At 40.5% G+C, this 15612-nt stretch overlaps 1 protein-coding gene across 1 annotated transcript in view; it reads right to left on the minus strand.

Moving 5' to 3' along the window:
• Positions 1 to 15612, minus strand: part of GALNT17 (polypeptide N-acetylgalactosaminyltransferase 17) — a 1757718-nt gene that overhangs the window by 1383806 nt on the left and 358300 nt on the right. Inside the window, exon 2 of the mRNA XM_078679403.1 lies at positions 14731 to 14914. Within this exon, the coding sequence (XP_078535529.1) occupies positions 14731 to 14914 (184 nt within the window). The remainder of the gene's footprint in view (positions 1 to 14730; positions 14915 to 15612) is intronic.

Consider the following 15612-nt stretch of genomic DNA (forward strand, 5'->3'; position numbering starts at 1 on the left):
TTGCGACCCGAAACAGGAAATTGCGAACGCAAACACGTCATTGCGACCCAAAACAGGAAATTGCGAACACCAACACGCCATTGCTACCGGAAACAGGAAAAAGGCATCGCAAGCAGGCTGGTTAAGTGGAAACAACATGTTCATGACCGTTGCGACTGCATGCGCAAGTTCTCGTTCCCGAACTGGTAATAAAATCTCGCAAACTCGCCCAAAAAAAATACGCAAGCTTGTGGAATTTGGCAGATTTTTGCGAATCGCGATTATGAATTCGCGCGAATTGGCATATCGCGAATATGCAAATTCCACCCATGCTTAGTATAAACACTAACACCAAAACCCCCCAAACAGCAAAGTCAGTATAAGTAACACCAGTCAATAGTTGATAGTAAATCAAGTAATCACCAGTTCTGTCTTTTACCAATAATATAAATATTTAAATGCACACGGTGCACACAACAAACTAAATAAATAATGTGGCTACCATTGTTCAATGTTTTCTCCTTCTTCACTGCCCATTGAACACTGTCCTGCTGCAAAGCGATCCTTCTCGCCGGGTCCTGCTGAGTTTTTATTATTATCAGCTCTACACTATTGCTTCACAGATTGCAGAATATGCATATAGCAGACCATCCACACCTGACGTGCATAAATCAATTAGCGCATGCCCAGACTGCCTACGTAGGCCTGGAGAGACAACAAAGCACATCTTGGAAACCACAGGCACGCTGATCACCACAATGACCACAATAACGAGCACAAGCCGGCGTCGGCGCTTCCTCCATGATGCCTTGATGCCCACAATGCACTGTTCCTAGAATTCCCCTGGCAACAACAGTGACAAACTACAAGCTTGCATCAGCACCTTCTCAGAGATGCCTCCGTGCCGACAATGCACTGTGCCTAGAATCCTCACTAGATGACGACATCACAGTCTAGCTAAGCTGCTGCTGTCATGACAAAATGCCTGGGGAACACAAATTCTCAGTGAGTAGTGCATGTGCACTGTTTTGAAAAAGCACACTCCCTGCTTTGCATGCATCAGCACTCCTGAATCAGCTCTGCCCACAACAAAATGCTTCAAAATACCAGCATACACAATAGCTTACTCTTGCCAGGCAGTGGTACGTACACCAATAAAATCCACAGTGAAACTGCCAAGGATTCCTATAAACAGCAAACAGAACACCAGGGATTGTTTCACAAATCAAATATGAACTCCATAATTTCACAGATTCTAACACTTGGGTGTTTGTGAGGTCTGAGGTGCTCATATAACTATCCCATATTGTTTTAAATAAACATGGTTTAGTTCCGCGGTGCTCTCAAATGACGGGAAGATACACCCTACTCTCCTATTATCAATCCTAGGACTGAATACCAATGGTTAACCTTATGTAGCACACGCAATTCATATAATCAGATTAATTCATATTATACAGTGCATTGAATGCAGAAATATTCTTGACTTTTGAATTTATTTTCTGGCTTTTATTCTTTTTTTTGTTAGACCTCCATTAGACAAAACATGTTTTGTCGTCTCGAGGAAGTATCCCTACAACTTTATCAAGGCTAAAAATAATACAAATAACCATTGTTGCAATACATTACATATGTAAATTCCATACAGAAGGTCACAATACCTATTATACACAGTAGTTTATCTCAATAATATTGCACCTGAGTGTTTATTTAGTTGGAGCTCGTCAGATGGAGACTCATGCACATCACTCATTTACTCTGTTTCAAAAGATCCAACATTTCTTACTCAAAATAGTTGAAACGCGCTTCTGGGAGACCTAAATCATGCCATCCCACTTGATATGCTATGTTAGTGAAAAATGATCTGTCTATTGTGGCATGAGTAGTTACCAGATCTCTAGATCGTGGCAAAGCACCTTCAATTTTTCAGCAACGTAGCGTATCTAGGGGGATGGCGCGAGTTAGGTCTCCCGAGAACTGCTTTTCAACTATTTTGAGGAGGACATTTTGGATCTTTTGCAAGAGAGTAAAGGAGTGATGTGCATGACTCTCCATCTTATGAGCTCCAACTAAATACACACTCAAGGTACAGTATTATTGAGATAAACTAATGCATATATTAGATATTGCAACCTTCTGTATGGTATTTACCTACGTAATGTATAGCAACAATGGGTATTTGTATTATTTTTAGCCTTGATTAAGTCGTAGGGATACTTTCCCGAGATGACAAAGCACGTGTTAGCTAAAGGAGGTCTAATAAAAAAAAGAAAAAGCCAGAAAATAAATTCAAAAGTCAAGACAAGAATATTTCTGTGTTTATTGTACTGTATAATCTGAATCAATCTGATGATATGAATTGCGTGTGCCTCATGAGATTAACCATCCATATCTTCACAATGGTAGTGCCACAGGAATTGTGCTATCACTTACTCATTGCCATGTTTAAAGAACCACAACACGATGAAGAAAGGTGAAACTGGTTTGATGAGTCCAGAACAACAACCCCTGAAGTCCACCTCCTTCAACAACTCTCTGCCGTCTGCCTCTGGAACCCATACTGTAGAATCCAGTGGAGATAGAAACTAGATGCTGAAAGGTTGCTAGGTATAACAGTCTCCATGCCAATTCTTCCAGAACAACTTTGCATACAAAATCTGAACACTAATTACTATTTCAAATACGCCTAAAAGAAATGCACATCATTTTCAATCTACACTTGAAATATTTAAGGTGTAAGCAGGTCAATATGTGTCCCGCCCACCTGTAAAAGACTCTCAGGGCGGGTCTGCAAACAAGTCACAGACCCATGGGTCCCACGGTACTCACTCATGGTACTAGAGCTTCTGGTCAGACTGTTATTTATATTGTTACAGACCACGCTTTTCTCCAGTATGCCAGCTACCAGCATTTCTATTTCAACTGTGTTTGTTTGAAAACCATATACTTTCTTCTTCTAAGCATTCATTGCAGGATGGTGTGCTGGGCCATTTCTAGGAACATATCCCTATGCCTTCCTTGAAGTTCATCCTAATCCAACAGTCTGACAGAGAGGATCTTGGGATAGCGTTCTATCTAAAGGAGGAGGGTATTTCACAGATATTCCATCTATTCTGGTTTTCTTGTCCAGCTTCTTCTGGTACATCTAAATTGTGGATCTCAAATCCTCCAGGTATCTTGTCCCTCATACTTATTTCTTCAGCCCCATTGTCATCAAAAGATTTTCTTCTGCCTTCCTGACTTTTTCCTTCTTAGGGGGTCATTCTGAAATGCACTAGTTGTCCGGTGAGGTTTTTTTTCCCTGGACGGCACTGTGGCTACTGCAAAGGGTTTCCCATATCTCACCCAATTCTTGTTGAAGATGAAGGACTCAAGCATCCTGCGTCTAGCCCTCGACAATAAGGTCCAGTGGAACATATCTGCTTATGCCATGAAATTCTGATTACTAAATGTACACTCGGACAATTAAGTGGAGAACTAGTATCCTTAGTTAACAACAAAATTAACATGACTGTTACTATTGAATTCAAATCAATGTACATATTAATAGTCTAAACTAATTATTATCTTCTTATACAAAACATTTATTTCAACCGCCGTTAATGAAGAACAAAACAAAATAATACTCAGCATTACAAGAACAACATTTGTTTTTTGGAAAAATATGCCAAGTCATTCATCATTCTAAGTTGTGTTTTCAATCAGAACCTTATACCCAAATCTTTAGGAGGTATTTTACCAGAAGACACCCCAGACACAGTTTATAATATCTAACTACTCTGAGTTACATCTCTTGGAAGGAAATAATCTCACACCCTAAGAAAGAATTACACCTTTAATATTTTACACAATTAGGCTATTGTATTTTAAATTGCACAATTGCAAACGATCAACCAGATAAAACTAAATTTGAAGGACAAAATTTGAAAAGTACAAAAGACTATTCATTCAACCACAATTCAAACTTCCATAAGAGCATACAATTTGAAATCAACCAAATGTGACATTTTAATCATGACTAAGATAATACTTGTATGACTCTGAATAATGACTGTATATCAACAAAAAGTAATAAGTGGGTATAATGGAAAGGAGAACTTAATTCCAAGGTCCCATTGTTGATAATGGAAAGCTTTATGGAGTCAAGAATAACAAATAACAGTGAAGAAATAACAAATTATAAAAAATGGCTACAATACTGGGACCTGTTGATTGAACCAATTATGAGTTATTTTTGCACCAACCAAAAAATGAACATAGGAATGTCATTCACCAATATCACAACACATAATTGCAAAAAGGAAGTTTTAAAGGAACTCCTTTGTCTTCAAAAAAATCCCCATTCAAATGAATGTGATAATCAGATCAGACACAAAAATCTCAAAATAGAGATAACAAAAAGGAAATTAAAAAACAAGACAAAGTTTAGATCAAACCAGTGAAGGCAACAAAATCAAATTCCTTCTAATCTTTGGTACTATACAGAAAAACAGCACAAAGGTTACCAAATGGCCACATTATTTTCAATGCTATTTGGACAATCCGTAGAAAGAACCTGTATAGAAGCAACATCACAAAGCCAAATGTGAACGTGTCAAAGCAATTGTTCAAAATAACTCAGGGTGAAATGTCCAGCTTGATTAAAAATGTCACCGTTCAAGAGCACCAAGCCCAAATGATTGACCAATCAATCTAATTAAGTTTGATGTACATTTATGGAGTCACCTATTGACTTGATTGTTTTCAAACATAATACAAACATAATACAAACTGGAATGGTTCCTTTATCAAGGAAAGGATACTCCATATACTCCATCTATAAACGTGGGAAAAAAAGACCCAACTAACTTTTATAGAATAATTGCCCTCCAAGATTTTGAAGGAAAACTATTCACAAACAAATTGCCTATTAAACAGTTTAACATCTTGGGCAAATGGAAAGAACTTGATACAACTAAATATAATCAGATATTGATCAGGCTGTTTAACCTTTGATATCTATGTCTCTCCTACCAAAAATGTAATAAGTAAAAAGAAAATGGCATACACTTTTACATAAACTACTCCACAGAATATATTAAAATTAATTGTGAACAACTGTGGAACAAACTGTCAATGTTGGGAATAAACTATTCATTGTTACTCATTGAACTACATAAGGATAATTGGCTAGAAGTCAAACCAATAGAAATGTTTTTGTCCAAGATGCAAACTCTAAGTGGATTGAGGCAGGGTTGTATTTTGTCCCTTCTTCTATAGTGATTATACATCTCTGGTCTACAAATTTACCAAAACCATGCTGAAGGATAGCCACTTAGACTAGGTACCCAAAGGATAACCTTCTTGGCTTGTGTTGACCATGTAGTTATTCTCCAACAAACTACAGAAGGATTACTATATTACTTAGCACAGCTAAACAAGTGTAATCTTGATGACATAATATTGGGCAACTATTCAAAAACCAAGATACTGACTTTTAAAAAAAAAAGGTAAAATGGACATCATAGAAACTCTGCAGGAAGATAACAAAATCTTGAAAATAAAACGGCTATTTAGGCATTTCAACTGATTGAACTAATCATATTCTTTTTAGGAAACCGAACTATAATGCAAAAACGAAATCAAGAAGGTGGTTCATTAAACTCCATGTGGGGAGAGCAATTAGACCGCACTAAAAGAGCCAACCATGAAACAAATACCTTTGATTCTTTATGCATCAACAATATTCAGATTTAAAGGATAGTTGAATTAAACTAAAAATATATGGAAACTAGTAAACCTGGGACTATCATCTTAAACCAAAAAGAGGGCTATGTATAATTTCATTCCTTACATCTCATATAACCGCAATGATAAATTATGTTTGTAATTGCTCCAAGGCAAACATGATCACACTAAAGCATTCAATCTGTGAAGAACTAAAATTAACTCCTGCAAAAGTTGGAACTAAATCTGTGAAGAACTAAAATGAAGTCCTACAAAAGGTGGAACCAAATCCAGTACTTATTAATAGCAAATACGGAACATAATCTATCTCAATTAAAAATGCTGGCTTCAAAGTCATCCGAATCGCAGAAAGAGTTATTAAAGAAAATCCTGAAATGTAATAATCAAGAGAAGATCTTTTGACCTTGACGAAGCACATAAAAAAACTCAGATTTAATGTGTAATTCCTTTTTATCTTTAGAGCAGGATTATGGTGATTCAAATCTAGAAGCCAAACAAATAAATGCAATATATGAGATTTTGACTTCTTTATGTTTCACTGCTTAAGTTTGTGGTCGCATGCACTCCTAGACTTAAAGGCATAAGTGGATGTGACAGTGTGGTGACAAAGCTGAAACTCTGGTCCTCATTATTTGTGTCTGTCCAAAACTGTTAACTTTAAGGAAACTTCACCTGTGGGCCTCCTTTGGAAAAGCAAATATCAAAACAATTAAAGAGATGATAAACAATTTTATTTTACACACTCCCCCATTTTCGTCAGTAAATTAATGACATTTTTCGATCTTGTTTACCTCATGTTACAGAAAATAATCCAATTGGTCAGATTTTATGACTGCAATTTAAGACTTTTTAATTTTTAAGCAATTTTAGGAAATGTTTCAAGGATCGATTTTATCTGTTCTATATTTTTTTAATTAATGTGATTACTACAATAAAATGATTACCTACCTACATTGGAAGAAACTGTTTTAAAACAATCAACTTCAGCACAGTTTTGCGATAAATTGACTAAGGATCATACACTATTACAGACAAATCATAGAATCTAATCTCAAAAATCTGTGCAACCTTTTATTTTTTTTAATGCATGTGACATCCCTTCTCTTAATTTGTTCCTTCACTTTCACATAGAGTCTTATTCATATATGGTGGCCGCCATGGGAACAAATATTAATATTATACGAACATGGACAGCAATGTCATTCATTTCTTGAAAGTTGATATGGCAATGCTACTGGGCAGTTAGAGAGCTTTCAGAACCAGACATTGGACAGATGTACAGCAATCTTACTTACTCAGTGCTCTACACAACAAGCTTTATAAATGTACATACTGAATGCCTCTGTTACCTGGGCAACACGCTCAGCAATAAGACTCCTAAATCCAACAGTAGTTATTACTCAAATATCATCACTACACATATTCCTGAAACACAAGTATTTTGACTAAAACAACTGCATGAGAGATTCTGAAAACACAGACATTATACCAAACAGCTACATCATTTTCAGTATGGATAAATAAGACTGACTTCCACACATGAACGTTACATTTTTACTGAAAAGTACAGTGTTTTGTCTTGTTATACCAGATTTTCATTTTTAGTGAGCCACAAACATCAGCTTGTCATTTTCTTTAAGGGATCACAGGTACTACATTCACAAATGTACAGACTCTGCAGTTCATGCCTATTTACCATCATCAAATACTGGAGAGGAATAAAAAGGAATAATCTTTCTCCACCATTAGGCAAGGGATAGTTGGAATTATGTAAAAAAAAACTACTGTATGTAAAGGATGGGCAGGATGGGACAGACGCGGCGATTCAGGCTGCCAATGTGTTATTTACTCTCCGTGAAATTGATTAGCTGATTACTAGCTTTTAACGCGGCTCCTCCGCATTTACCTCTGTGCATGTTTTTAAAAATACTGTTTCTTTCATAATCGCTACTGGCAATTGTTGTGGTTCATTGTGAGTAATCTCACCTGTTTCCCTACGCTCCAGACCCCATTCCGCCCCGGCTGAGTGCCGTTTGCGCGGAGGGTCGATCTCTAGAGCGCCATTCCCCGCCTTCTTTTCTCCACTTCCGCCCTGCCGCACTCAGCGCAGGTTAGCGGTCTAGTGGTTTTGGACCATAGAGTATATATTGGGAGTCAACGCGAGACACAGTTGACAGACGCGGCGATTCAGGCTGCCAATGTGTTATTTACTCTCCGTGAAATTGATTAGCTGATTACTAGCTTTTAACGCGGCTCCTCCGCATTTACCTCTGTGCATGTTTTTAAAAATACTGTTTCTTTCATAATCGCTACTGGCAATTGTTGTGGTTCATTGTGAGTAATCTCACCTGTTTCCCTTCGCTCCAGACCCCGTTCCGCCCCGGCTGAGTGCCGTTTGCGCGGAGGGTCGATCTCTAGAGCGCCATTCCCCGCCTTCTTTTCTCCACTTCTGCCCTGCCGCACTCAGCGCAGGTTAGCGGTCTAGTGGTTTTACGTCCCTATCATATATTATGACGTTATGGCGGAAGCGCAGCGGACGAGCGCAGCAGGAGCGCCATTGTCGCGCCGAAGTCAAGCCAAAGTCCTGCCCGTCTGCGCCCGTCCACGGCCGACCACGACCAGCGGCTTTACACTGTGCCCAAACATTCTCGTATTCATCTTCGGACTTATGTTCCTTCTGTCATGATGTCCCCCTGCCGCCTGAGGCTATTAGGAGAGCCCAGGCGTGTGGCATTGTTCGTTCCCCGAGCACGTCCCTTTCCCTTCCGCCCTGCCCTACCTCCCCATCCGTACCCTCCTTCCCCCCCCTTCCCACTCCTGTTTCCTGTACCCTAACCATTCTTTATTTAAATACACGCTCCCTGGTGAGACACCAATTGGAGATTTACCGCCTATTAGATGACACTGATATAGATATTCTTCTCCTGTCTGAGACCTGGCTAACAGAGGACTCCGTGCCTGATATTCTAGCCGCTATCCCAAACGGCTACTATATCTTACACGTTAACCGTCCTAGGGGGCAAGTCGGTGGCGGAGTTGCAGCTATTATCCGTAAGGAATATGTCTTTTCCATCTTAGACTGCACCCCCATTCCTGACACTCAAACCCTCGTTATACAGCTTCGCTCTGTCACTACTTCCCTTATCTGTGCGCTCATGTACAGACCCCCTTCCTACATGCCTTCTTTCTCTCAGTCAGTTGGGGAGCTGGTCTCCCAGCTTCTTATTAATCACTCCAGGATCCTTATCCTGGGTGATTTTAATTACTGGCCTAATGATCCTCAAGAAAGCCGATTGTCTGAACGGTTTTCAGAAACCCTCACCAGCTTGAACTGCCAGCAATTGATTTCCAATCCCACCCACTGTAAGGGTCACATACTTGATCAGGTATGGACGGCTAATCTTGACATCGACCCTCCACTGATCACCCCTTGCACCTGGTCAGACCACTACCTTATTTCCTTCTCTGTTCACCTTCCCAGCTTCCACCGCCCCCCGCGTCCGGCAAACATCACGGCCCGTAATTGGAAAAATGCCAACCTGCCAAAACTTCACTCTCTTTTGGCAGCCTCAGTCCCTCCAGATTCTGAATCAGTCTCTCACCAAGCCTCTTCCCTTGAGCACTGGCTGAAGGAAGCAGCCAATACCGTAGCTCCCCTAAAGATCATAAAAGTCCAGCGCCCTCACGATGCCCAGCGCTGGTTCAATGAGCAGCTTAAATCTGACAAACTTGCCCTTCGCCAAGCTGAACGTCGCTGGCGCCACAAGTACGACCCTTTACGTAAGCTAGAGTTTACTACTCTACTTAACAAATATAAATCTTCGATACTTGAGGCAAAAACTTCCTATTTTTCCAGTAAAATCTTGGAGTCGGCTTCAAAAACTAAAGACATTTTTTCAATTGTCAATGAGCTCTCCCTCCCAGATTGTATCACTCTTCCTCTGGTGCCCACCCAGGCTCTGTGTGATGAGCTTAATGCCTTTTTTCAAGATAAAATTTCCATTATCAAAACTAACATCCCTCCACCTTCCCCTTCTAAATCCTTTCCCCTCCCCCCTGTAAACCCTCAGGAATTTTCTACTTTTCCTCCTATTTCTATATCTGATTTTCACAGCCTTCTTCAAAAAGTCTGTTCTGGTTCTCCTAGGGACTGCTGCCCTCCGCACATTCTTAAAGAAATTTTCATGGCCTGTCCCGGTCCTGCCTTGGCCCTCCTCAACTCCTCTTTAACATCAGGAGTTGTCCCAGAGGCCTTCAAGCAGGCCGTGGTATTACCTATTTTAAAAAAATCCAGCGCAGACCCACTTGTGCTGAGTAACTACAGGCCCATTTCCCTTCTTCCTTTTTTGGGAAAGATCCTAGAAACCTATGTTACTAGGTGCTTGAGCACATTTGTGGAGACTTCCCTTTTCTTGGATTCCCAACAGGCTGGTTTTCGCCCTCTTCATTCCACAGAGATGGTGATTGCGGCTGTCATGGACACCCTTAGAGCCGGCGCTGACAATAATCTCTCCCAAGCCCTTGTATTGTTGGATCTCTCGGCGGCATTTGACACGGTCGATCATACTATTCTGATCGACCGTGTCAGAAACGCCGGCATCCAGGGCATTGCCCTGGATTGGGTTCGATCCTTCCTGCAAGGCCGCTCTCAGGCAGTCCACCTTTCTACCTTCTCTGCTCCCTTCTCCCCCTCACTTGTGGTGTCCCCCAGGGTTCAGCTTTTTCCCCCCTTCTTTTTAATTTATATATGCAACCACTTATGGTTTCCCTTCGTCACCCCCCTGCCACTATTTATAATTATGCAGATGACCTGCAGTTGGTCTTCCCTTTGGACACTTCACCTTCTTCTCGTTTTAATTTTCAAACCACAATGTTGTTCATCTCTGACTGGATGGCTCACAGCCAACTTAAGCTGAACCCGTCAAAGACGGAACTTGTTCTGGTGGGTGGCCCTACCAATCCATGGGATGACAATTACTGGCCCCTCTCTCTTGGCACCCCCCCTCGCCCGGTCAGCTCTGTGAAAAGCCTTGGAGTGGTCATCTCTGAGGATCTATCTATGAAACCCCAGATCTCGGCTGTGACATCTTCCTGCTTTTTTCAACTGCGTAGGATCCGTAAGATCTGCCGTTTTCTTACCAGAGAGGCACTCATATTAGTCATACTGGCTTTGGTCATCTCCAGGGTTGACTTTGCTAACATCTTGTATGTGGGGATTCCTGCCTATCAGCTCCAAAAACTCCAGCTAATTCAGAATCAGGCGGCCCGCCTGGTGTTTCACCAACCTAGACACCAGCATGTTTCCCCCCTTTTGAGGAGCCTTCATTGGCTCCCAGTGGTCCAACGGTGCTCCTTCAAACTCGGATGCACCATATTCAAATCTCTCCATAACCGCGCCCCTGAATTTATCTCTTCCAAACTAAAGAGATACCTCCCTACCCGTAATCTCAGATCGTCTGCTGATAATCTTCTCTGCATCCCATCTAACCGCCGCAAAAAGCACGGCGGACTGCGCTTTTCTTTTCTAGGCCCCTCCTTTTGGAATTCCCTCCCTTCTTCCTTCCGCCACTGCCCCTCCTATGAGTCAATTAGGAAAACCTTGAAAACTTCTCTCTTCAAAGCGGCCTCAGTATGATACCCTTTGCCCTGGCTCGCTATGTCTGTTATGAGCGCCAAGAAACCGTTTCGGTGTACGTGCGCGGTATAAAATTTTTAACATAACACCATTTTACAAAGGTCGTAATTATGCAACTTATACCCACAATTGTTTGAGAGTATCCACATTAGAACAAAGTTGCCTCCCCTTTTTTTCATAGAAAACATGAATATGTCAGTAGACCACTAATAAGACAGGGATAGCCACAAGTTGGTTAAAAATGTACACATTACACCAAACACAAAGGATATGCCAGCAATGCACACAATATATCAAGCATGGACTTCTAGTATACAGTATCTTGGTAGACTTTTGTCAAGAAGCCGCATGATGCATCTAAGGTGGGCCCACACTATTCCAGGGATAGCTAGATGTGGGGCAGTCTAATTTATAGCTCCACTACTACACATGCAATTAATATATCCAACGTTTCTTATGTTAAAGGAACTTGTAAAGCGCACGTACACCGGACGGTTTCATTACGTTGGAGTCCTGGGAATGCTGCAGCAGTGGGAGGATTAAATTAGTCATATGCCTGGCAGAACAGCCAGGTCTTTAACTGTTTCCTAAACTGCGCATAAGAGGTCGCTGATCTCATCTCCACAGGAAGAGAGTTCCAGAATTGAGGGGCTAAGAGCACAAATCCTAGTCCCCATTGTTGCTTACGTTTAAAGGAAGGGGTGACCAATAAATTCAGATGAGAGGACCTGAGATCCTGAGAAGGGAAGTAGCGCTGAATCCCAGAGGATATACTTGCTGGACTGTTGCCATGAAGAGCTTTAAAGGTGATATACCCCAGCTAAAATGCACAGCGCTTGGCCACAGGGAGCTAGTATAGGCTTTTATTAGATGTCTAACATGGTGCCATTTGGGCTAGTGATAAATTAGTCTGGCCGCTTGTTTTTCACCAGCTGTAGGCAATTTAATTGTTAAGCCAGGATACCCACATAAAGTGAGCTGTGATAATCAATGAAGTAGATTACCAAAGCCAGGATGACTAGGGTCAGGGCTTCTTTGGTCAGAAATCTACTGATCTTCCTGATCCTTCACAACTGGAAGAAACAGGAGGAGACCACTGACCCAATCTGGGGGTTTATAGACAGGTCATTGATGATCATAATACCCAGACATTTGATTGAACATGCTGGGAGTGGAGGGTTTTCCATTTGGAGTGGCCAGAAGTTGAAGTTCCAGGGGTTGGCTGCCCTACCCGTTAGGATCAGCTCAGTTTTATCGGGGTTTAGTTTTAGATGGTTACTGTTCATCCATTCACTGATAAATCTCATGGTGGATTGAAAGTTGGAAACAGAAGGTGCAGATTGATCACTATCGAATATCAATTGGAGATCACCGGCGTAATTGATATCAAGAGTCTTCTAGAAGTTTCATTCATACTAAGTTTTCCTGAAGGACAGTTTGTTCTGGATGTTTTTGATAGACAGAGAGTGAGGGCAATTGCATGGAATGAACGGTCCCCACTCTTACTCTCTTGACAGGGGGCAGAAACCAGATTAGAGGTGGCTAAGCGCAAGGGACATAAAGGTCGATAGAGGGATAGCAGATGAGCCAGAATGGGAGCCTCTGGGAATGTAAGATTTATGGGTGGTACACAAGGCCTTAAAGTGCACACGCTTCTCCACAGGGAGCCAATGCAGTTTGTGAAAGAGGCAGGCAGCAGGACAGTATTTTGGAAGAGAGAACAACAGCCTAGCCACATAGCACAATAGTCTGGGTGCCATCAACCCCACGCACAACAGGTGAGACATTTGTGGGTTATTCAAAACTCAACATCACATCTCAAACTAATGTAGTAGATAAGGGAGTGAACTTTTAATGCAGAAGATAAAGGAGTGAACGTACAAATGCATCTTTTCTACTAAATCCTTCTACTGAAGTCAACCCAAGACTTGAGCTAAGATGAGCTTTGGTAATGGGTTGCCTAAGGTATTGCATAGTTGATATTGGTCCACCAGGAAAACATCACCAAACCTCCAAGATAGCGAACCAGGTAGCCGGAAGTGCCTTAATTCACACCAACCAGGTGCTCTCTGATTCACAGAGACATGGCCATGTCAAGACAGCCTTCAAAGCACTTCATTGGCTCTTAGGCTTTTCATCAACACTCTAAAGTGACAAAGGTAACACATTTGTGTTCCTAAAAACTACATGAATTAATGAATACATATGAAACATAGTAAATATTCAGCAGGAACATACTGCTCCGCTTGGGAATATGATCCTATTCTGAAATACAACCAAGTTGTTCTTGTCCTAGAGGTCAGTCAATCTTCCAGAATACAAAAAAATAGGATATGATTCGGCATTGAAATACATCTCCCAAAAGACTTGTCAACCACTGGCACAACCCCTGGCACAACCCCTAATCCTTTTCACTACAGGAGAAGTTGCATTTTATGATGGAAACACATCAGGCATTGCTTGCGATAGGTTGATATGAGAAAACAATGACTTACAGACTACCTTGTGAAAGGCAGACAAAGTTCATGCAACTGCAGTGTCCAAGGAGGTGCCTTCAAACAAACATATAAGCTTACTCCTGAGGCTGCATAGCTATTTTGTGTATGGAAACCCCATATTTGTAATAACTAACAATCAGCAAAAAACATAAACATCAACTCAAAAAGCATAAACATCAACTCAGAAAGCACTGCTAGTCAATCTGAGTCCTAAAATGTCTGTTTCTATAACATGAGTCTACATGAACTATTCTTATGCACATCAATTTTGCTGATCTCGCTGAATTTAGAAAAATAATTAACAGGTTGTTTATTTGCACCATTAAGGTAAACCCGGAGCAAATAGATTAACTCTTCCAACCTATCAACAGTAGGCAACTTATAAGCTAAAACACTCAGGTTTTCATTATAAGCCAAACAAAAAAGCTTCTATGTTAAAATGATGAAAGTTTTCAGGCAGTGTAAGGCAACTAACAACATCTAAATAAGTGTTCAATCCTTCTTTTTAATAAGTCATATTTGCATATTTATCTGCCAAATTGTTTTGAGTCAGTATACATTTATACAAGAGGATCCTAACACATTCCCTTTGATGGCAAGAAGTTTAAGAGCACTCTAGCTAATTCCTATGCACAATATCATGTAGACCAAAAAGACAAACGTGATAAAAATTAATCTGTCTGTGAACTTAAACCTCTAATACTTGGTATGTCCATTTGTTGGAAATATTTAATATTATATGTTTTCGAGCCATGCTTTCTTATATTTGTCTCAAAAACGCTAGTAAATTAAGCACAATGATTTGTATCAACTTCTGCTTGAGATGATGGAGCTATTTCCTTCAATCTGGTTACAGGCAGCTAGAACATCAATTTTAATGAAAGTACTTACTTGGTTGGTCGATAATCTGGGATTGATCTGTCCAACGAAATCTTCTCACTGAGGTAGGTGTTGTAGCCATATTTCTCATGTGGCCCTTTTGCTTTTTCTGCCTCTTCGGGGGAAAGTGTGGCTGGAAGTCCCCCTTTACCCCGGCCACCATATCCTTCAATGAGTCCCAAAGACTTTGAAAGACCTTAGATGAAAGAAAAATGCATTTATAAATTTCCAACACAAAACAAAAACCTTTAACAATTACTAGTCTGCTTTAATTTGTAAAATTTGTAGTTTGTCATCTAAGCTGGTGTAGGTACACAGACAGTACATTAAGAAGGTCATAGAAATGATCAGCATGGTACATTTTCTTACATAAAGCTACTCATGTTATGCTTACTTCACTGTACATTTTTTTTTCAAATGGTAAGCTCTAGAAAACATCATTTCAAACTCCCTTTAACCATGTGTTCAGTAACCTCTCCAACATTGATTCCAATACCTATAGAAAGAACAATATGTGAATTCGATGAGTGAAGTGACTTGAAGACTATCAATCAACAGAGACAAAGAAGTAAACTCTAGTATCTACAAATGTTGACCTCTTATTCCAGCAGTAACAGGAAAAATATCTAGCAAAGTTCCCCATAAAAATGCGTTAGAAATTGGTATTGTAGATTGACTGGGGTGTGAGCCTGGCCAACCAGCAACTACAATCCTAGTTACAAGCAAACCCCAAAATAGCCTTTTTTCACCCTCTGGTAGCTTGGAATAGAGCGGTCAAACTGAACTTGAAGGCAATGTGTAAAGTTTTTGTGCAACACATCAAACAGTAAAACTGGGAACACACCATACAAAGATATTCCACACCAAGTTTAGACAAATAGTATAGATTTTAAT

The sequence above is a fragment of the Lissotriton helveticus genome, chromosome 3_1 (assembly GCF_964261635.1).
Source record: "Lissotriton helveticus chromosome 3_1, aLisHel1.1, whole genome shotgun sequence".
Lineage (NCBI taxonomy): Eukaryota > Metazoa > Chordata > Amphibia > Caudata > Salamandridae > Lissotriton > Lissotriton helveticus.